The sequence below is a fragment of the Coptis chinensis genome, chromosome 9 (genome assembly GCF_015680905.1).
Source record: "Coptis chinensis isolate HL-2020 chromosome 9, ASM1568090v1, whole genome shotgun sequence".
In the NCBI taxonomy this organism is placed as follows: Eukaryota; Viridiplantae; Streptophyta; class Magnoliopsida; order Ranunculales; family Ranunculaceae; genus Coptis; species Coptis chinensis.
Window position 1 is genome coordinate 47,576,574 of NC_141464.1, and position 22,490 is coordinate 47,599,063.

The window sequence follows — 22,490 nt, forward strand, 5'->3', positions numbered from 1 at the left end:
TCTGAAAATAAACAAAATATGAAAATAAACCGTTAAAATATATTTGTGAAAGCATATTTTAAATAAATTTATTTATCATTTATTTTTTTCGATAATCCATCTCTTCTCCTCAAATATAATATATATTTTGTTTAACAAGAAATCAAGTTAGTGTTTAAAATAGATAGTATGAGTAAAATTGTCCGAATGATTTATATTCAGCCTTCAGAGCCAGGTTATTCTAACAGAAAACAAACATGTTTTTAGAATTCAAAGAATCATTTAGCATTCAGAGGATGATGATTCAGCCATTCAAAGATTCAAAGATTCATAGGCTCAGAAAAACAAACGACCCCTAAGGCTATGTTTGTTTAGTTGCAAATGGGGGTGGCAAATTTTATTTTCCCACTAGATGCACCATTTGTTAGTGTTTCGGTGATTTTAAGAGCACTGGCAAACACTACTCTCAATTTGCCGGCAAATGAAATTTTCCCACTAGAAATGGGAAAATAGAATCCACCCGCACCCCTAAACTCATTTGCCAGTCGAAATTTTCCCATTAAAGGACAGAAAAATTTGCCACCCTCTCTCGCTCTCATCTTCCTCTCTCATTCACGAAGGAAACTCCATGGTCTCGCGATGAGAATGGAAGGACTGCCCGATTCACCAAAAATCGAGATTTATCCAATACTGGGTCGGACTAGAGAGGATAGAGGAAGTGATATTGAACCGGTTTCGAGGAGAATTAGGGTCAACCTCTTTTTGGATGAGAGAGAGACTCAAAAGGAAGTTTCAAAGAATTACTCCAACTGAAGAAACAAAGAAAGAGGTGAATAAGGAGGAACAAGTTCATATTGACGGGTTTTCGGATGATTATGAACCTAAACACCGGGGATCAGGCAAACCATCAGGAATGAGGTGGGGGGTAAGGGAAATTCCGATTCATAATATTCTTCATGGTTTATTTGTTTTTGACCACTATCTTTTTACTATGTACTTTAAATATTAGTTTGTAATAATTTGTGAATTGTTTTTGTGTAGGCCGAGTTTGGGCTGGTCACAATATTGTGAAATTCGATTGTTTTCGTATACGTGAAGCTTTTGCAAAGATTGGTCGACCAGCTCCTGAACCAAAGGTGTTGTTGAGAGAAAGGTTTGGGAGACGAGCTGGAAACATGAAGGTTTGATACTTCATAGTTTCTTTATGTTAACATTCCTAGCAAGTAGCAATTATATATGAGAAATTGATGTATTCCAAAAACAAATTTGAATGCAGATGGCTACTCTTGCGAATTATTTTGGGCTTGGCGATCAAACACACATGTAAATTATATATGCTATAAAATGTTTAACTTAGTTATCCAACCCCATTTTAAGAGAGCGAGAGACCATGTGGCACCTGTTTTAATTGCGTAATTTCTGTTCACTATGGTGCCATCCTCGCAACAAACCTGTTCGTTTTTGAAACATCTAACAACATCAAATGTGGTATTAAAATTTTCTGTAAAGCAGAACACCAGATTTTCGAACTTGAACACCACTTTTGGCATAAGTAGGTAATCGGGTATAATATGACGTTTGTGAATGGTGATAATGATGGTGGCGGAAATATGTTCTTGAGTTGTCTCTATGTAGCAATATATTGCTTTCTTGGTTGTGATAAATTGACAAGTATTTGACATCTGAATAAACTCGCTTTACTTTATTAGAAACTTCAGCAACACTTACCTTGATAACTTTGGTAGGTGTGAGTGTGGTTAGGTGGTTTGAGTGTGTGTAGGTAGTCTACATATTTTTTACAATAAGTATTGGAATCTACTTTTTCTCTTTTTGAAAATGGTGAATCTGATTTCTTTGATAGCTTCACTAACGGCAATATAGGCAAGTTCATTTGGGGTCTTTGTAATATTTTAATGCTTTTATGCTTAGCTTAGCTATGAATGCAATAGTTGAGATTCTTTGGTTTTGTTACGTATATTGTAAGTCATCTGATTTTAAACATAGTGGGTGTGTTCGTTGATTGTTTCGGTTGAAGGTGGTAAGGTTTGTGTGTGTGTGTTGGGTGCGGTAGTGCGTGTGTGTGTTGGGTGTAAGATGTTATGTGGTAGTACGCTGGTCAGTGATCGTTAGGTGGGTGTTTGTGTGCAGGTTGGTTTAGGTCTTTCTTCTTTGCTAGGTCTTGAAAGTGTTGCTCTTCTAGCGTCTTTGGGTGTCTTCTTTAGCGTCTTTGGGTGGTGGTGATGATGTTTGCTGCTTTAGCGTCTTTGGGAAGTCTTCTTTGTTGCAAGGTCTTTGGGTGCTCTGTTGCAAGGTGTTGGGTGTTGCTAGTCTTTGGTGTTGGGTGTTTTGCGCTTTGTTCTTTGTTCTTTCTTTGTTTGGTCTTTAGCGTCTTTGCCTTTAGTAGTGTAGTGTGTGAGTGTGGACCGTGTGTGATGGTGGACCGGGTGTAGGTGGCGGTGGTTTAGTAGTGTAGTGGATTGGTGCTTTGCTTACGGCTTTTCATATTTCTTACAAGTACCACGGAGGGGTATAAGAAGCATCAACTTCTTCCTCCGGCTCCGGATAAACCGAAAAGCAAGAGAGAGTCGCCTTTTAGTTTCCATTTGTAATTCATTTCTATTGTAACATCCCGAGCATTCCATACTCGATCCCATATTCCCATGTCCCAACACCTGACTATCATGCGTCAACATTCATAGCACTTCTGAGATTGGTTTGTAATGAATTTGCATTTGCAAACTAGACAACATGAAATTTGTCTAATAGGTTTTTAACCTAACCGCTACAACTGCATTATTCAATGATTGTGCATCCTTAATTTGAAGTGTTTGATTGTGTATTGTCTTTAATTTTATTTATTTTGCATTTTATTTTTAGCTTTTTTTAGACTTCATTGAGTTTGGAAACAAAAAAAATATTACTTGTCATGGGGAAAAAAACCATGTAAATAAATACGGGCAAATCCCATATTTTTCCACTATAAATTTTTACAAATAAACACTAGGAAACTGATATTTTTCCACTACAAATTAATCTAATACTGGCAAATCTAATATTTTCCCACTTCAGGTTTGCCACTAAACAAACACAGCTTTAAAATATTATGTAACAGTAGTAAGAGCCTTAAAATATTATGTAACAGTAGTGAGGGACGGACCCTGTATGTACTCCAAATTTTCTTCCATCTCTTTTATTCGGACTTTTTCTCGGATTCGATTCTCAAACCATGTATTATTTATGTTTATGTGTATGTTTCTACTATTTTTGGTGTCCTCAAGATTTAACGAAATTATTCGTTATTTGGCCTTTTGGTAGATTTGAATTCCAATGGATTACGATTTGGATATTAATAATGGGGATGACAAAATAGAGGTTTCAGGCAGTGTTGTCGGGGCATCTCAATCAGAAGTTGGTTTAGAATCTCAAACTGAGGGGAAGCAGGATGAAGTATTTGTGTGGCCTTGGATTGGTGTCATTGTTAATATTCCAGTTGAACTGAGGAATGGAATATATGTTGGAGAGTTAAAGCAGGAAATGACACAATGTAGAGTTCAGTAAGGATTGGCCTGGATTTCATAACGCTATGTCATTTGAAAAATCTTTTGAGGCTGATCATTTAGGCAAAACTGATTGGCGTGAGAAAAAGAGTCATGGATCTCAGCTCTATGGATGGGTAGCACGAGATGACGACCGTCACAGTGGAGGTGTTGTAGGTAAGTATCTTTGCAAATCCAACTTGAAGACCATCAATGAAATTATGGATGAAGATGAAAGAAAAACCAGTCAGCTTGTATCAAGTTTATCGAATGTGATCAGCGAAAAGGAAAAGAACATAAATGTTATGAAGTTTAAAGTACAAGAGACATCTTCATCACTCCACAAAGTCATGGAAGAGAAAGAAAAGCTTGTTAATATATATAATGAAGGTATGTCAATTTCAATTGTAAAACGGAGATTTTTGCACTTGATTTACTGGCTTAGATTTCTGCCTTTGTTATTATTATTTTTCGTTTAGTTTCATAATTTTTTTTATCCATTAGGTGCCTAGTCCATTTACTTGTAACTATACTTGTTCTGCATTTATTAGAGATAACGAATATGCAGTTGCATACACAAAACCACTTGAAGATGATTTTTCATGAACATGAAAAGTGGAGGTTGCAATTGGAGTCTCAGAGGAATGAGCTTGAGGTGTGTGGCAGAGAGTTGAAGATGCGTGAAGTACAAAGTGAAAGTGAGAGAAGGAAACTTACAGATGAGAAGATTAAGGTATCAGTTCCGTCTTCCCCTTTCCGTCTTAAATAAATGGACAAATGGTGTACTAGTCCGCGACATGTATGTTATACATCATACCTATATAATTTGATGAGCTTTGTTAAGTATTTCTAAGCATTTCAGATTTTTGTCCATGTAGTGTTATTTATCATTTCTTTGAATGTGTCTGAGTCATGATACAAAGAGTACATATATTCCTTGGTGGTGTCATAAGACTATAAGATGGAAATTAGATGCAACTGTAGCTATCTTTAGCAATTGGCTTTGCTCATCGTCCTCAGCAACCATTTATCTCGCATATTTACAAATAGACCTTTGTTTTTCTTGTCAGAATTCCCGGAGGAATGAGTCTCTTCAAATGGCGGATATGGCGCAAAAGATAGCAGATGAAAATGTATTGAGGCTGGTCGAAGCTCAAAAGGTTTGTCTCAACTTAACCTACAAATATATATATATCATAATGAGCCGCTGTCTGAAAACATGCATGTATTATTTTGTCAGTGGGAAAAAGAGAATCATCATAAACAAATTATTGAATTAGAAAAACAATTGGAAGCGAAACAAGCATTAGAACTGGATATTGAGCAGTTGAAAGGGTCTTTAAAAGTGATTGAAGCATATTGGAAGTGAGGATTTGGATGTGCTAAAGAAGATGAAGGTAATGACAGAAAATTTGGAAGAAAAGGAAGAAGAATTAGAAGATCTGAAAGATATTCAGGCAGCACTTAAAGCAAAGGAGCAGAAGAGTAATGCAGAGTTGGAGGAGGCTCGCGAGGAATTGATTAAAGTGAGATTTTCTTTCATTGCAAAAATATGCCTACTTATGGAGATCATTTGTTCCATTTCTAAAGTATAGTTTTCTGAAAGCCAAATAAATTGGCTTTGCAGGATTATGCAACAATTAAGCTAATGGTTGCTTGTTATCTGATCCTAGTATCCTACATACTACTACTTACGACAGTTTTGCAGAGTTATATTACATAGCAATACTTTCTTTCCTTGCAGAATTGAATAGAAAATTCCAATAAGGCTCGTATCGGGTTAAAAAACATTGGACATCTTGACATAAAACCCTTCCGTGATGCATGCAAGCGCAAGTATTTTGGTAAAGAAGCAGATGAGAAAGCTATTGAGCTTTGTTCATTGTGGGATGGCTACCTCAGGAATCCAGAGTGGCATCCATACAAAGTCGTAAAAGTGGAGGGAGGAGATCAGGCGAACTTTCCTGATTCTGTGAAACTCTTTCCAGTGAAACTCGTTCCTACCGTTGCTTTTTCCAATGTTTTTACTTGGTAATGTGTGAATATTGTTTTCTGATGTAGGTACTAGTAAATGATCAAGATGAAAAACTGAAAGACCTGAAGAATGAGTTAGGTGGTGATGTGTATGATGCGGTTGCTACGGCCTTACTGGAGATAAAGGACTATAATCCAAGGGAAAGGTACCCAATGCAAGAGATGTGGAACTTCAGGGAGGGACAAAGGGTGACCGTAAAAGAGGGAGCAAAGCTCATATTAAACAAGTGGAAGAAACAGAAATCCAAAAGAACCATCTAGTAAGCTTTGGATGTTAAGTTGTTTTAAACTTACAGAGGGTTTTTCAGGTTCTTTTCCAATTTTTTATTGTATATGACGGTGAATTTGCCGTCTCCTACTGGCTTAGTTGTGATGGCAAAATGCCTGAAGTTTCTTAAAACTTCAATGCAAAACTCTCTGTAAGAGTGGTAGTTGTATAGAAGTTGAAATGTATTTTTGGAAAAAGATACCTGCCCAATGGCTTTGGGTTTTATATCTTGAAACGAAGTCGATGAATTTGTAAAGAACCAGCTAAAGAAATTTTGCAGTCGTCCCACCATTAGGTGTAATCTGGGCCAGCGTTTTATTTCTTCAAAGCTTCAATGCCTCATCTGTTACAGAGATGGTTGCTGAATTAACTTTTAGTAAATCGACTTTCCCAGTTAAATAAATTCCCTGTAATAAGAAAAAAATTGAACTTGGCGCCCAGCCATATGTGGAACTACTACATGTGGTGCTCACATAACGTTCTCCACAACAGATACAACCTATGGAGAGAATATGCTTAGGTAGCATTTCTCTGTTTCAATGGAGTATCAGTTTACGGACAAACAGATGAAAATAATTATTTTAAATTGATTTTGAAAGACTTTGTTATTACTATTTTTTGCTAGTTTCATGGGTAAAAGGTACTATTACAATAGAACTTGAGTGTGAATCGTGTATTTTTCAGTGCGAATCAAGTTGTTTTTCCCCTTTTGACATTTATTTTATTTTATTTTTATATCCTTTTATGGTTAATGCTTCCCTGCAATTCCATTTTGACATCTCCAAGACTCCAAGTCAGTAAGTTGAGCTAAGCATCACAATCCAACAATATCATGCCATATGATATGAAAAGATTTACTGCGTTTAAATCAGTCAGAATTTGTAAAGGCATCTTTCAAGAGTATGCTAGAAATGTCAATGGTATTGGGAGCTTTTCTTATCTCGTAAGCCGTGATGATTTTCAAAGAGCATTTAAATCTACTACATAATTATGCTGTCATTCGTGTAGAGAAGTTTTGGGATTCAAAACATGTTGCCATCTACATAATGTCACCTCGTAAATATGATAAAATGTGTTTACTAACAGCTAATCCTGCTAAGGCAGTAGTATGGGTTAGTAATTTCTTCCTCTCTCTCTCTCTTTTGTAAAACGAAGAAGAGGAGCATTCTAGCACAAATATAGTGAAGAAAGAGTGTCCTAGTAGCATCTTGTTTTTTTTTGTCTACAGGTAAAACTCACCTTTATCCTGTTCTGTTAAATTGAGGTCAAAGGCAGATAATATGATCAGAGTGCGTTCCCACTAGTCTACATATTGATTTGAGTTTAATCCATCTTAACAATATATTTGCAGTAATCCCAGAGTAGAAATAGTGATTCTGAGACTTTTTTTTTAAAGCCTTATTAGTTTCTATCATCTCTCCTTCTCTTTTCATTCAAAAAAGAGAAACAGAGATCTTATCGCTGATGCTGTTTTAGTTGTTCACTTCTATTACTTCTGTAATAAAATAAAAGTCGCATAAAACCTGAAGTACGTGTTGTGGATGCCTGTAGAATCAGAGCGTCTGCATTGATGTTAGGTTTTGAGACGCTATGAAGTACTTTGGCTTAGGATATGAATATATGATAGCTAGAATAGTTCAATGTTCGTAACGTTTTTAGCAAGCCACAAGTTATTTATACTAGCATGTCAAATTATGTTTGTAATGGGAGACGGTGCTTTTATTGTCTCCAGATTAAGAACTGCATTCCTCATGGAGTGTTTTCCTAAATGACATTAGGAAGCATTTATAACATCTAACTGTTTACATCAATTTCTTTTACAGTATGATTGTTTTTAGACAATTTCTTTTACAGTTTACATCAAACTGTTTGTGTAACTGTGGCTTTAGTTACTTTGCCCAACAGTATGGTATTGCTGATGCACAATGGCTAATCCATTGGAGATGTTTTTGGAAGTTCATTTGCTATCAGGAAAAAATGCCTAACTGCATTTTGGATGCTCTAACACTGATGGCTGCTCCTTTTCTCCCTTGTTTATATGTTACTCTGTAAGTCTAGATAGAAACATTTCTACAGAATTTGTAACAGACTGTAGATTTAAATATTGTATTATGCATTCCGCTAAAGTAGGATAGTTATTACCGGGTTTCAGATAATTCCAAATACATTACTCCCAGGCCTAGACACTATAATGCATAAAGATTACATAGAAAATTAAATTGACGCCATTGTGAATAAATATGATCGTTTTATCTACCTTTTTGGTATATCCATAATTGTTTCTGATTCCCCTTTTCATAAATGGATAGACTTTACTATAAGTCCTTTTATGAAGCCCCTGCCATTAACTCTGGTTATGTTTATTTTCTCTGTACTACGTACCGGTGAACAAGCTCATAATCTATGGAGTGGTGTTGAAATATTTATTTGGGATTTTTGCAGATTTGGATTTTAATGGATCGGAATTTAGATGAAATTTCATATGAAAAGGAAACTGAGATACATGCTGATATTGATGTGACTTCTGAAGAAATGAAGAATGGAACTCACAAATTAGAGGTTTCAGACGAGTTTATAGTTACTGCTGTCGCTGCATCTCAACCTGACGTTTGTGTAGATTCTCAAACTGAGCGGATGCAAGATGAGGTATTCGTGTGGCCTGGATGGGTGTCATTGTTAATCTTCCAGTCGAATGGAAAGATGGAAAAGCGGCAGGGGAAAGTTCATCGAAGTTAAAGAAATAATTTACAAAGAAAGGGTTCAACCCTTTGAGGACCCGTCCTTTGTGGATCACAAAGGTTTTTCGGGAATTGCTATTGTAGAGTTCAGTAAGGATTGGGCTGGATTTGGTAATGCTATATCATTTGAAAAATCTTTTGAGGCAGATCATTTAGGCCAAATGGATTGGCTAGCCACAGAGCGTCATGGATCTAAGCTCTATGGATGGATAACACAAGAAGATGATTACTATAGTGGAGATGTGCTGGGCAAGAATCTTCACAAGTTTGGAGACTTGAAGACCATCAAACACATTGAGGATGAAAGAAAAACTGATCAACTTGTCTCAAAGTTATCAAATGCGATAATTTAAAAGGAGAAGAACATAAACATTATGAAGTCCAAAGTTGAAGAGACTACTACTTCATCACTTCATATTGTCATGGAAGAGAAAGACAAGCTTATTAGAGTCCATAATGAAGGTATATCCTCTCTGATACGATGGCAGCACTGCTGTTGTTTTCAATCAGAATTACAGTCATAGATTTCATCTGTATTTTTCTTTCTAATACTTTTCATGATGTATATTTCTGTAATAGAATTAGGTACCAAATCCATTTACTTCTCCTGTATCATATTTTCCATTGTTCTGCACTTCTCAGAGATAGAGAAGATGCAGTCGAATACACAGAGCCATTTCAAGAAGATGATTCAGGAACGTGAAGAGTGGAGGTTGCATTTGGAAACTCAGAGGTAGGAGCTTGAGTTGCGTTGCAGAGAACTGGAGATGCGTGAGGCTCAAACTGAATGTGATAGAAGGAAACGGACTGCTGAGAAGATTACGGTACCAATTATATTCTTCCTGCTTTCCTTCTTAGATGAAAGTAATGGTATACATGACCACAAGGCCATAAAGTTCAAGTTTAGGTTGTGCTAGTCTTTATAATCACAAAGTTTTTTGCCAATTGTATTATCTATCTCTTTTGCTTGTTGTGTTATGTATATCTTTTGACCGTTGAATCAATCTGAGTTTGTATTACAAAGAGTAGATATGGTTGAGTCATCCCCTGAGTAGGAATGCAGATGCTACTGTAGAATCGGCTTAGATCATGGTCATCACTAATCCTTTGTTTCATGTATTGTGGTAGAGCGAAGTTCTTTTAATGTACGCTCTGTCATGCATGACGCTATCATATGTAGTAGATGCTTAGTACAATTTTCTTTTATTTGTTAGAGTTTGGGGAAAATTGTGTCTCTTCAGTTGGCGTCTATGGCGCAAAAGAAAGCAGATGACAATGTGCTGAAACTGCTCGAAGCTCAAAAGGTTTGTGACAAGTTGACTTAACCTACGATATATCCATTTTATTTTGTTTATTATATAAAATTCAATTTTATCAGATATTTTATATTACAATACATGTCAGTGGGAAAAAGATATTCATCACAAGAAGATTATTTAGTTAGAAAAACAAGCATTAGAATTGGAAATTGAGCAATTGAAAGGGCATTTGAAAGTGATGAAGCATGTGGAAAGTAAGGAGGATTTGGAAACGGAGAGCATGGAGATCAGCATGGAGATAATTGAAAATCTCGAATATCTGAAAGGAATGCACACAGCGCTAAAAGCAAAAGAGCAGAATAGTAATGCTGAGCTGCAGGAAGCTCGCAAGGAGTTGATTAATGTAAGCTTTCTTTCATTAGAGATGCCTCATTGAGGATCACACTTGTAATAATTCTCAAGTATAGTTTTCTTGAAGCTATATCAAATTATCAAATGGATTTGCAGGATTTTGCTTGTTTAACCTACTTTTCAGAACTTATGACAGTCTAATTTGCAGAGTTATATATTATCTCACAACAATACATTCCTCTCTTGCAGGGTTTGAGAGGAAAGAGACTGCAAAGTCATATTGGAGTAAAAAACATTGGAAATCTTGACATCAAACCATTTCGATATGCATGCAAGCACAAGTATGGTACTGAAGCTGATGTAAAAGCTATTGAGCTTTTTTCAAAGTGGGATAGCTATCTCAGGAATCCCGAGTGGAATCCATACAAAATGGTAAAAGTTGGGGAGGAAGAGCAGGTAAAAACTGTTTTATTGATTCTCTGAGGCTCTTTCTTACCATTATTTTCTTTTCCTCTACGTGAGTCTTGCTCCAAGTCATTGCAAATGTTGTTTGAGATGTAGGTTTTACTAGATGACGAGGATGAAAAATTGAAAGACCTGAAGAATGAGTATGGCAATAAGGTGTATGGTGCGGTTGCTACAGCCTTGCTGGAGATAAAGGAGTACAATCCAAGTGGAAGGTACCCAGTACAAGAGCTATGAAACTTTGAGATGGGAAGAAGGGCGACAGTTAAAGAGGGAGAAACGTTCATACTAAGAAAGTTTAAGAAACTTTTTTTTTTTCGATGATGTAAAAAAAGAAAAAAAAGTTTAAGAAACAGAAAGGCAAATCTAGATGCATAATTTCCTGGTCAGTTTTTCAGTATTGTGTATTTAGTCTCTTCTGAACTTGTATGTGCCCCTGTATAAGAGGAGGGGGGAGTAGAGACATGAACTTATTGGAGAAAGTATTCCATCTCTTGTTATCATTCTGCAAGCTTATGGCTAAGAATGTCTTCTGAGCTTTTCTTTTCCATTTTTCGCAACTACCTTTTGATGATATTAATTATGAAAATTATATTTCATTGAACTGTCATATTGTAGTGAATTAGTGATACTGTGGTCTGGAATCTGGATCATTATCAGTTCTGGTTGACCAAGGCGAATTTAGTGCTTCGATTCACTGCCCTGCACTGAAGTTTCATGTACTGTACATGCTGTAACGAAGTTGTGTAACGCAACTTGCTTAGCTCGCACAAGTGAGAAGACAGAAAATAAAGAACACTCCTTTAAGCAGTGAAAATCAAAAAGTTAAAGAAGTCGTGTTTGCTGCCATTCACATCCAGGACAAACTGAAAGGAAAACAACAAAATACTCCATAATCGTAGCCAAATCCTCTCGTCGTTGTATAGCCAACAGCCCAACACCACTTCAAGCATCCAAAAACTCTAAAACCTAGTTCACACATTTCGATCTTGCAAGTTACAACTCAAGGTCAACGATCATCTATTTGAAAGAAACTTCTTGTTTAGTTTTCTCAACCACACTGTACAAGACTACAAATCATAAAGAGCACTATTAGATATCACTATCTACTGACAACGCGGCATGATACAATTTAAACCATTTAGGGACTCGAAGAAGAAGCCTCTTGTCTTGGTTCTCTCAAATACTAGCCTGTCACAAACGATTAGATTGCAAGTTCTGCACAGTAGCAGTTCAGCTTTTTGGTTGTTTCAGACTATCAGTAGGCAATGCAAGCATCTTGTAAGTTTTCACCATAGAAATATACCAAAGGTCCACAATCTCGTTGTCTGTCTACGAAAAACAAAATAATTTAAGTCTCAGGAATATAAGATAACATTTTACAACATATCAAATACATTGAGAGATGAAACAGGGGACAAGTTGGAGATCAACAATGAAATCTGTAATGCAACTTTTGCTATATTTAAAGCCAATACAAGAGATCTTGTAAGTATAGAAGACTAAAATCATTGCTGTGTATGTTGCCACAAGGCCAAGAAGTGATACGGCCTATTAGGCTACTAAAGATCATTACCATTATCAACAAGCTGAGCTGGAAACTTGATCGAAAGCATCATGGAAGAGAAGATGATAGATGGTTCAGCCATTGCACCATTTCCATAGTCTCCACAAGCCAATCTCTTTGGTATGGGAGGTACTACAGTAATACCTAATCCGCTAATTGAATCAAGATGTCGTGCTGTAAAAGGATTGTTCCACATAAAAGTGTTCATGACAGGTGTAAGAGAGTAATATTCTCATTGAGGAATATTAAACACGCGTTAACCATAAGCAGAGATCGTAACGAACTCATGTCATCGACCTCCAAGTTCGATTCGTGAGCAGCTCGCTTCATGTAGGTGGTACACTTCAGCTCGCTCAAGAATACCTCAAGGCGAATGAACGACCTAAAGCAGAACGCTTCGAATAAGGACATCATCCCTTATCCAGATGTAATCATTACCAGAGCCTTACCTGTACTTCCAATCACCGTGATATATGAACTACTGCACCCACTCCCAATCATCACACAATTCCTACCAAAACCAACCTAACACACATTCATAATCTCCACCCTACATATGTACATGTCAGTGCACGTGTCTCATGGATCAACACCCCTTTATGCCTATAAATACCACCTACATGAACTACGTGAGACTAGATTCTTCTCTCCCCCCAGAATCAAGAGAAGATACGTAGGTAGCTCGCTCATCAGCGAATTCGGTCTTTCCTTAACCCAATCCCATTCTCCTTCCTCCCTTATATGTAAAGGAAAGCTAAAATACGTCTTTACATTAGCGCCGTCTGTGGTCTCGATCTCTTGCGAAACCACTTAAGAAATCCTTAAACCAAAAAGAAAAACACTCAAGCCCACGAAGCATGGCAAGCCTTGAAGCTCAAGTCCAGAGTTTAGTCGGTCAACTAGGCACAATGAACAGGCACATTACCCTGCTCCGGCGGGAAAAGTCTCCAGATTAACAGTTTTTTGTTCTAATTTCTTTTGGATATTAGTTTGATCTAGTGCAGGTCAATCAAACTCCAATACATACTGGGGGCTAGCCACAACCATCTCCGGACTGGGCTCATTGTTGCCATCTAAACAAGTTCAATTCTGTTATTATGATCCATGCATCTCCAAAATTACTACTGTTAGTTCGCAATAACTCTTTGGTGCTAGCTCGCATTTTTACAGGTCAATGAAGCTCCAAAACTGGGGCTAACTATAGTCACGCCAATTCAAGGCTAGCTATTGACGACAATCTCCAAAGCAGGATGCCCACAGACTCACCCGGGTCACAACACCCAGCTGAATATAACGCTCACTTAAGCTCAAACGCTACATAGCGTCACCACTTCTCTCTTGTTGACAAGACCCCAGAGGTCGCCTCCGCTCCTGTTATCAAGACCCCAGAGGTCGCCTCCGCTCATGTTGTCAAGACCCCAGAGGCGCCTCCGCTCCTGTTATCAAGACCCTAGAGGTCGCCCCAGCTCCTGTTGGCAAGACCCCAGAGGTCGCCTCCGCTCTTGTTGTCAAGACCCCAGAGGGCGCACCAACTCCTGTTGCCAAGATCTCCATTCCTCCGGTCGAGAAACAATCACCCGAGACCAGCTCCGCTGAGGTCGCTTCATCTTCTATAGCAGGTCAGCATGAGGAAACCACTCACAGCTCGTTCTCTACAGAACAAAACACTCTTCGGAGTTCAAACGTGCTCAAGCACAAAACGCTCTCTTGAGCTTACAGGCTCCATAGCCTCTCCGAGTCTCGCTAGTTGAGGACCTATATTTCTAGGATCAACTCAGTGAGAACGCTCTCAGTGAGCAATACGCTTTCATAAGCTAACACGTTCTCCGTGAGCAGCACGCTCTCTTGAGCTAACAGGCTCCTGAGCCTCTCCAATTCTCATTAGTTAAGGACATATACTTCTAGGATCAACTCAGTGAGAACGCTTTCAGTGAGCAGAACGCTTTCATAAGCTAACATGCTCTCCGTGAGCAGCACGCTCTCTTGAGCTAACAGGCTCCTGAGCCTCTCCAATTCTCACTAGTTGAGGACCTATACTTCTAAGATCAACTTAGTGAGAACGCTCTCAGTGAGCAGTACGCTTTCATAAGCTAACACGCTCTCCGTGAGCAGCACACTCTCTTGAGCTAACAGGCTCCAGAACCTCTCAAATTCTCACAAGTTGAGGACCTATACTTCTAGGATCAACTCAGTGAGAACGCTCTCAGTGAGCGATACGCTTTCATAAGCTAACCCACTCTCCGCGAGTAACACGCTCTCTTGAGCTTACAGGCTCTTAAGCCTCTGCAATTCTCATTACGCTTACACACACATTACGCTCTCCACGAGCCTCTCGCTTTCTTGAGATCACAGGCTCTAAAGCCTCTCACATTCTCCTCAGTTGAATACATTTAATTGTAGGATCAACTCAACGAGAACGCTCTCAGCAAGCCTTATGCCATAGTAAGCTAGCACGTTCACCTAAACTACTAGGGTTCACAGCCTATACGGGGCAACTTACATGTAAAAACTTTAGCTACAAGCAATCGAAAATCAAGCAAAAACATGCATTCCATACACATTCATCAATGGAACTTCCCGGCCAACGCCAGGAAACCAGTTCATGAATCCACCGATCTGCTGGGTCTACCCAGGAAATCCAGATCGGTATTCGTACAAGTTAGCAAAATGTCGAACTGCCACTTTCGTGGAAACCAGTTCACTGCGTCTCGGTACCAAAAAGGCAAACTGATTAGGCAAGCCTGATAACTCAGCTCTATGGTTTAACTCTCATACAGAGAGGAGAACAGACAAAATTCTTACAAATTTTCAACACTGACAAAGACAAGAACGGAAATCACCATCAAGGAGCAGCAACATGTTTATCCTTCGGAGCAGCACTGGTCCAGGGGGTGTGCCTTGCAGCTCTCAGCACCACGCGCATACCCGTACCCTGATCCCCACCATCACACGCCTTTTTCAACTAGAAATACTTCTCATCCAGTTCGGCATAGTGGATACAGGTCACGTCGTACGCATTTTGCGCTTTGCGCGCAACCCCCTGACACTGCTTGGCATACTCCGTAACTTCAGCCAACTTCTCCTACAGATCTTTCATCGCATTAACTAGCACATAATTCTCATCAGCAGCATCCCGATAATTTTTGGTCATTACTTCCAGTTTCTTCTTGTCAGCCCCCCACGCAGCTCGCATACATCCCAAAAATTTTGGCGTTGACATCAATGCCGAACGTTGCCTGCCGTTCTTGATCTGTCGTGACCCAAGAAACTGCAAGTACAATACCAAAATTAGAGTCGCCCAGGAAACAAAAAGAAAAACATAACAGATGAAAAGCTCACCAAACAAGTAGCCATGTTCATGGTCCCCAACAACGTCTCCATATCTTCGTCTTCAACCTCAGCCTTATTACCATCCAACACGATCCCTTTTAGAAGACTGGTCGCTATGGGTGCTGAGTGGAAGCTGCAGTCAGAACATTTCACAACATGCTTCTTCCCCGTCTTCCCCAAATAAAAGAATTCGCTCCCCACATCCCCGAGATGCTAGGACGAACTCTCACTAGTGACATGGTGGCCTTGACCCTGGTCACTATGCTCCTCAGCAGCCAGATCGGCCTCATCCATATGCCGAGGAGACCTGAATACAATGCCACCAGTCGAGCGACCTAAACTCCTGGGTCGCTTATTGCCCTTAGCTTCTGAAGCAACACCTTTTCTCTTGCCACGGTCACCATGCTGATGAGGGTGGAACTCCATTTCTTCCATTATAAGGGGGGAGGTTTCCCTCAAACTCCCTTCACCCTTAGTATATTTACGGCACCTGTCCATAATGAAATCTACAAGCAAGGCTAACATTAAGCAAGTTAGCAACCAAGACACAGGTTTCTGTTCAAAAGATATAGCCAAATATGGAAACAAACATACCTGAGTAAGCAGCAAAGAAAATGGCACACAACGGTTTGGAGAAGAGGAAATGCAGTGAGAAGAAGAGCAAATGCCTTGTGTCTTCTAGGAACAGTCCTACTTATTCTCAAATAACGTATCTTCCCTAGGCACGCCATAATTACATCGAGACGCCAAACGTCAGGCCACCTGGCAGCCGTCATTTCATATTTCTAACCGTCCATATTCCTACACGTGTCACGCACGTGCAAAAATACTTCAGCTCTCCAGAATAAAGAGCACGTCATACATCCTACTATACCCGCAGTTCGTACAGAGTCACTAACTCTCGTTACATGCGACCTACAACGCTAAGGACAAATTAAGGACAAGACGCTCAGTCAGGACCACAGGTTACTTAAACGCATCTACTTTTACAAGGAGTCGTCTACGCAACCACACCGATATAGCAATATCGCCACTCATACATTCAGCCATGCAAGAGATAAACAAAACAAAGAAGCAAACAGCAAACAACAAACATAGCATATAAGCAAAAAGATGAACTGGTCAGGCAAACCCAGATCACAAGCACATCTTAGCCGAAATGGCCGAAGTCTACTCGGAAATCCAAATTCGGCTAACCACCATTCATCATATTGGCACCTCAGACCAATACGGGGCACCAGGTCGTTCAGTAGGTTAACAAACAGAAACAAGAAAAACGAATCGCCTGGGTTATCCCGGGAAACCAAAATTGTATCAGTATCACAAATTACAAACATCAACATCAGCAATATACTTTCACGACTCGCCAACCCCAGGTAGAACAGCCAAATTTGCAGCCGCCAGCGAGTCCTCAACTTCGGCATCCCTCCCCTCAATCACAACTAACACACCATCCACATCTAAGTTCACAAATACATCTGACATAACAACATCAGTTCGAGGTTCGGCAACCTCTTGAGCAACGACTGAAGAAGTAAGAGCATCACTTGCATCTCCCTGTACTTGTACCACTGAGGTACAGAGAGCCCCGCGTTCATGCTCCTCTTTCAAAGCTTTATAATCGGCTTCCAGCTTAACAAAATCAGCATCCAGAATGTCATAAGCTTTAGTAGCGTCCTGAGCAACGCCCTTGCTGTGTATGGCGTAGTCATTCAACCTACCAATTTCTATAGTAGCAGCGTTAACGTTCTCTTCAGCAGCCTTTAGTTTTAGCTTCAGTTCGTCTACCTCAGTGTCCTTCAGCAGCTTTGCCAACTTAAGCTCTTAGTACTCCTTCACCACTTCAAGTTCACGGCAATCTATACCATACGCATCCTGAACCCCCTTCAGCTCGTCTTTCAACTTCACCACAGTCTCTCTATCTGACTCAGCGAACTGGGCAATCTCCTTCAGCTTCTGAAATCCACTCACAAGCTGCCATCGTACACATACAACAGCAATCAGTTCGCAGTAGTTTTCATAAACGAACAAGCAAGCCAAATATGGACAGTTTCACTTACCAGACATTGTGATATCTTCATCCGCTTCAGGTTATCAGCCAGCCCCTTGGCATCCAGCTCCTTACAGTTGCCATCCAGAGCTATATGTTCAAGCAAGCAGGCCGATACCTTACTCAACCTGAAGCTGACATTAGTTCGCTTCACAGTCCGCTGCACCCCCTCCTCATCCAAGTACACTATCTGCGACTCCAAGTCATCAACAGTCATAGTCGACTTCCAACTAGCCTTACTTGGACCCTTCGCCAAACCACAATGATATCTTAGATCCTAATTTTTCTTTGGGTTCACATCAGCAAGTTCGGGCTCGCTGATACAGATTTAATGGTTTGTAGGAGCGATTGAGAATCATGAATGAGAAAACATTGTTTGAAAAACTACATTTGTGTGTGTGAGTTTATTAAATTTCTTTGCATTACCTTTTGTTTGGGCATAGAATTATACAGAGTTAGAAAATGTTAATTTACTTTGACAAAGTTGTGGGAGTGTGTAATTTTTTAGGGAAGGTATAGGAGAACACCTTACTTTTACCTGGTTGATGTTCAACAGTTTCGGTTTGTGATTATCAATGGTATTAATGGTGTATTCTTTTCTTTTACTTGACTGTACTTCTTTCTCAATACTTCGTATCTCTGATGTTTGCCATGTTAGTTTTGATGCACATGACTCTCCCCTTATTTTATAGGTTTGTAAATCCTCCATCTTAAATCTTAAAATCATTGGTTTTGAATTGTATGGATACACTTGCAGATTCTATGGAAAACGTTTTACCGAATGCAAACATTTTAAAATGCAGAAGCACCACGTTATAAACTTATACATTTTAAAATGCAAATGCACCATGTTATAAACTTATATATTTTAAAATGCAGATGCACCATGTTATAAACTTATACATTTTAAAATGCATACACACCACACATTTTAAAATGCAGATATAAAATGCATTTGATTATTTATTTTGTGAGTTTGATTAACTACTATTAAATGCAATGGGTTGGTTTCGGGTTCAATATTTAGAAATTTAGGATATAAGGGTTAGGGTTTAGTGTCTTAAGGTTTAGGGTTTAGGCTTAGGGTCTAGTTTATAGGGGTTAGGGTTTAGTATTTTAAGGTTTAGGGTTTAGGCTTAGGGTCTAGTTTATAAAGATTTTGGATTTAGTGTATAGTGGTTTGGGGTTTAGACTTAATGACTAGTGTCAAATGCCTCCACAAAATATTGGAGACAATATTTTTAGTTTTTTCATTATATGCATTTTTAAATGTAAAGGCAGGTGGTTATAAGTGAAATTTTTGTGTGAAATTCAAATTTATTTTTGTGTGAAATTCAAAATTTTGTTTTGCATCCCACTAAGTTATTGGGTAGATAGTCGGTTATGCTTGTTTCCAAGCAAGGATATTTTCGTCTATTCCTGGTAAAGTTGGGTAATAGGTGTTCCATATTCTGGTCAAATTGGAGTATTAAATTCTAAAAAAATTTAAGAGAAGTCTTAGGACTACTAAATATTCTTAACTAACCCCTCTAGCCTAATTTTCTGGATCTTCTATGTAGAGCAGGGCTAGCTGGTGAGGCATTTCACTTTGTGGAAGATATGCCAATAACCCCAGATGTGATCATGTGGCGTATGTTGCTTGGAGCTTGTAAAGACCAGGGCAATACCAGTATAACAAGTAAAATCGCAAATCGCTTACTCGAACTGGACCCTTACGATAGTGGTAATTGTGTTCTCCAATCTAATGTGTATGCAAATACGGGTGATTGGGATAATGTAAAGGATGTAAGAACAGAAATGAGGATTAAGGGAGTGAGTAAACAAGATCCTGGCTGTAGTTTGATTCAAATGAATTGAATTCTTCATAAGCATTGTACATTATGAGATCATGAACACTTATATGTACCATTACTTGATTAAAAGTGTAAATAAGTCCATTACATGATTAAAATGCTTAATATTCAGATGTGTACATTTATGAAATGCTGACCACAAGCTAACAAAATCTTGTTAATGTTGCTGATCTAGTAAAACTTGCATGCCGCGAGATAGGCAGGTCACAGGATTACTTCTCCAGGACGAATTCTTGGATTTCTATTCCTGTATGTCTAGCCTCACCCTGCACTCTTAACATAACTTCATCTCCTACTTCAAGTGAAGTCACAGGAATTACCATCTTCATAGATCCATTTCCTGTCAACCACCAATGTACAAAGAACCTTTGAGAGAGAATGAACTGTAGAACTTGATAAACAGTGTGTACTGGACAGAAGTTAAAGCAAACCTCATGAGGGGCAGACTAAGCCAACTGTCTCTGCGTTCTGCAAAAGGATACTGGAGAGAGTTTGGTCATCCGAACTATTCTGCAAGTGCCATGCATTAATAAAATCCAAACTTTTGTTAGTTATCAACACCTTATCACAAGTTCAGCACAACAAACTGAAAAACAACAACGTATCAGAATCACTTGTGCATATCCACATTAGATATGTGCAATTGAGGAGTCGGTCCATGTCTAGATATAAAATGCAAACATGTGCTCAAAATTATATGCTGGGGTTAGTAAATTGCGTCTTTGTGTACTTGTCATACATAAATATCACAAGTTACCCTGTTTTTTACTCAGAACACTCGTGCCTAAATCTTAAGGTGTCAAACAAGTTAGATAAATGCCAACGTTTTGAAAATAAATTCCCGTTAGTTTGAACCAAGATAAATGCCTCCACAAATACATTTTTTAGCTATTTTAATCAACAGTATATGGTTCAGTGTGAATATATTGTATTATGGGTCTCTCAGCTTGGCTTGTATCTGATACTATGATAATTAGTCTGTCTGGTGAAACACATGAGCTAATTTAGGTCAGCAGATACTTATCGACTTAGAAAGGGAAGAGTTTTAAAAAAAAAAAGATGATACAACCTTGTTTAAAAGAACCATTTTGCAGTTTCAATCCCATAATACAAGTGAAGCAGAATCAGATTTGAAACTTGTACAAACCTTAGCTTCGACGAGGATTAGTGGTCTTTTCTCAATCTTTACCTGCCCAACAATTTCTGTCCTTTGCCGTCCACACTGATCAACTACCAGAACCTCTTTACCTGTCTGCAACTCTGAAAGATAGCTGGTCCTTCCTCCCGGAACAGCTACATAGGCATGTATTGGCCCCTGTCGAGACACAACATAAAATTCAAAACTTGGACGGTAAGTTCACTCAAATTTACAACTGTTACACACCGCCTTAACTCGGAAAGGCCTGCTGGCAATGTAATTTGACTCCAAGCATTCGGAATGAACGAGGAATAGCCCTCTAGCAAAGGACCCAACCTAAAAACACCTTGTTCATCACAAAATTTATGTCGTATTGGGATCTCAAGTATGTAAGTGTGACATGAACAAGTAAAGAGAGTCCAGCACAAACCAGAAGTCCAGTACACAAATCCACACATACCCGATCACCCATTCCAACTACTTGAACACGTGTTACAGTGGCTGTATTCAAGCTTAACAGATTCCCCACTTCATTTCTTCTGTCAACATAGCCCTGATAATACTAGCCATGATTAGAACCAATGCTTCATTACAATCAAAAAGCTAGATTGCCAGGGCATTTTAAATAATCAAGTGTTTGAATCATTAAACAATCTTAAAATGATACAGAAACTCTCATCTTAATACAGACTCTAGCGTACATAGAAGTTACCTCAAAAAATATTTGTGCTTCAGAGGGAGTTTTTGAGATGGCAAACTCAGTCTTCTGAGTGTCTTGGAATGCTGCAACAATATTCTCAGCAGGTATAACCTAGAAAAATCATAACTAGTAAATGAGAGTATATAAGTTGGACAAATTACTAATGTTTTGAACATAAATAAGGAATGGCTTCTGCACAGTCTGAAATCGAATATAGATTGATTGCATTAGGTAATTAAAATCACTAAACTTGCAAAGAAAAGAGTATACCAAGTTTTCATGAACGACTAAAACGAATGTATTTGCAGAAATTAAACAATATAGTTTTGAATATAATGAATAAAAAAAAATAAACATTATCAAACGAATTTCACAAATCTCTACATTATATGATAGCCGGGTTTGTATGAGCCACACTTCTCAACCGAACAGTGTATTTCTAATCTCCCTATTTTAAGATTTTAGAGCCACCTCCCTATGTTTATTTAAATTACATATTTCCTATTTATTAATTACAACTGGCTCCCTGATCTCTATTAAAATTGAACCACCTCTTTTTTCAGTAATTTTAGGATAGTCTTCTTAATTTAAAAGCTAAAATTTATGTATAGGAATTGTATATCTTTCCCATTTTTAGAAAATTGTTTCTCTTTTCTTAATGAGAGAAACAACTTGGCGAAGTGATGCGTAGCACAGGACACATGCTAGTGAAATAATGAAAGTGCTTGATAATCGAAATACCTTAATTTCGCGTTTGACAAGATTGAGAGTTTCTGGAGCGGAGAAGAAGAAGACCGAGATGAGTTTGATATTTTGAAATTTTACGATTTTTTAATGAATTAGATCTGATGATCGCAGGATGGGGTGTGAGATAAGAGTGGCACTATAGCCTAACCGTATCAGTGGATATATATCTTTTTGTTAATCAGTTAAAATTTTATTTTGTATGTTGATATATCAAATAATATCAAAAATATCATCGATTATATCAAAAATATCATTGATATTTAATAAAAATCGGTCAAAGTCAATAAAATCAACGATCTATTTTCCGATGACACATTTTGTATCCGATATATATTGGATTTTCTGATATATTGATGATATATCAGAAAATCCAATATATATCAAATACAAAATGTGTCTATATATCCATCTGATATATCACAATATATCTATATCAGGTACCTAAAAACCAATATATATCAGCACTATTTCGCAC

The 22,490-nt window shown here is 38.3% G+C and overlaps 1 protein-coding gene, 1 long non-coding RNA gene and 2 pseudogenes across 4 annotated transcripts; 3 read left to right on the forward strand and 1 right to left on the reverse strand.

The window, feature by feature from the left end:
• The first annotated feature begins 554 nt into the window (after positions 1 to 554).
• Positions 555 to 1,861, forward strand: LOC147476353 (uncharacterized). The gene is made up of 3 exons (XR_015209298.1): positions 555 to 897; positions 1,021 to 1,160; positions 1,256 to 1,861. It is a non-coding gene; the product is annotated as an uncharacterized LOC147476353 (long non-coding RNA).
• Positions 1,862 to 3,254: 1,393 nt separating this feature from the next.
• On the forward strand, positions 3,255 to 6,105 carry LOC147476354 (protein INVOLVED IN DE NOVO 2-like). Its single transcript, XM_086583618.1, has 6 exons — positions 3,255 to 3,905; positions 4,067 to 4,248; positions 4,586 to 4,675; positions 4,756 to 5,041; positions 5,260 to 5,469; positions 5,577 to 6,105. Exons 1-4 carry the CDS (start codon positions 3,563 to 3,565, stop codon positions 4,882 to 4,884), a joined length of 744 nt encoding a protein of 247 aa, XP_086439744.1. The 5' UTR covers positions 3,255 to 3,562; the 3' UTR covers positions 4,885 to 5,041; positions 5,260 to 5,469; positions 5,577 to 6,105.
• On the forward strand, positions 5,671 to 11,019 carry LOC147476355 (protein INVOLVED IN DE NOVO 2-like; annotated as a pseudogene). Its single transcript, XR_015209763.1, has 7 exons — positions 5,671 to 5,809; positions 8,260 to 8,906; positions 9,141 to 9,379; positions 9,770 to 9,859; positions 9,934 to 10,217; positions 10,415 to 10,621; positions 10,727 to 11,019. The product of XR_015209763.1 is annotated as a protein INVOLVED IN DE NOVO 2-like (transcript).
• Positions 11,020 to 19,463: 8,444 nt separating this feature from the next.
• Positions 19,464 to 22,181, reverse strand: LOC147476356 (uncharacterized; annotated as a pseudogene). Its single transcript, XR_015208963.1, has 7 exons — positions 22,010 to 22,181; positions 21,281 to 21,379; positions 20,999 to 21,121; positions 20,815 to 20,904; positions 20,578 to 20,745; positions 19,862 to 19,940; positions 19,464 to 19,770 (listed from the first exon to the last, which is right to left on the reverse strand). The product of XR_015208963.1 is annotated as an uncharacterized LOC147476356 (transcript).
• Positions 22,182 to 22,490: the final 309 nt, after the last annotated feature.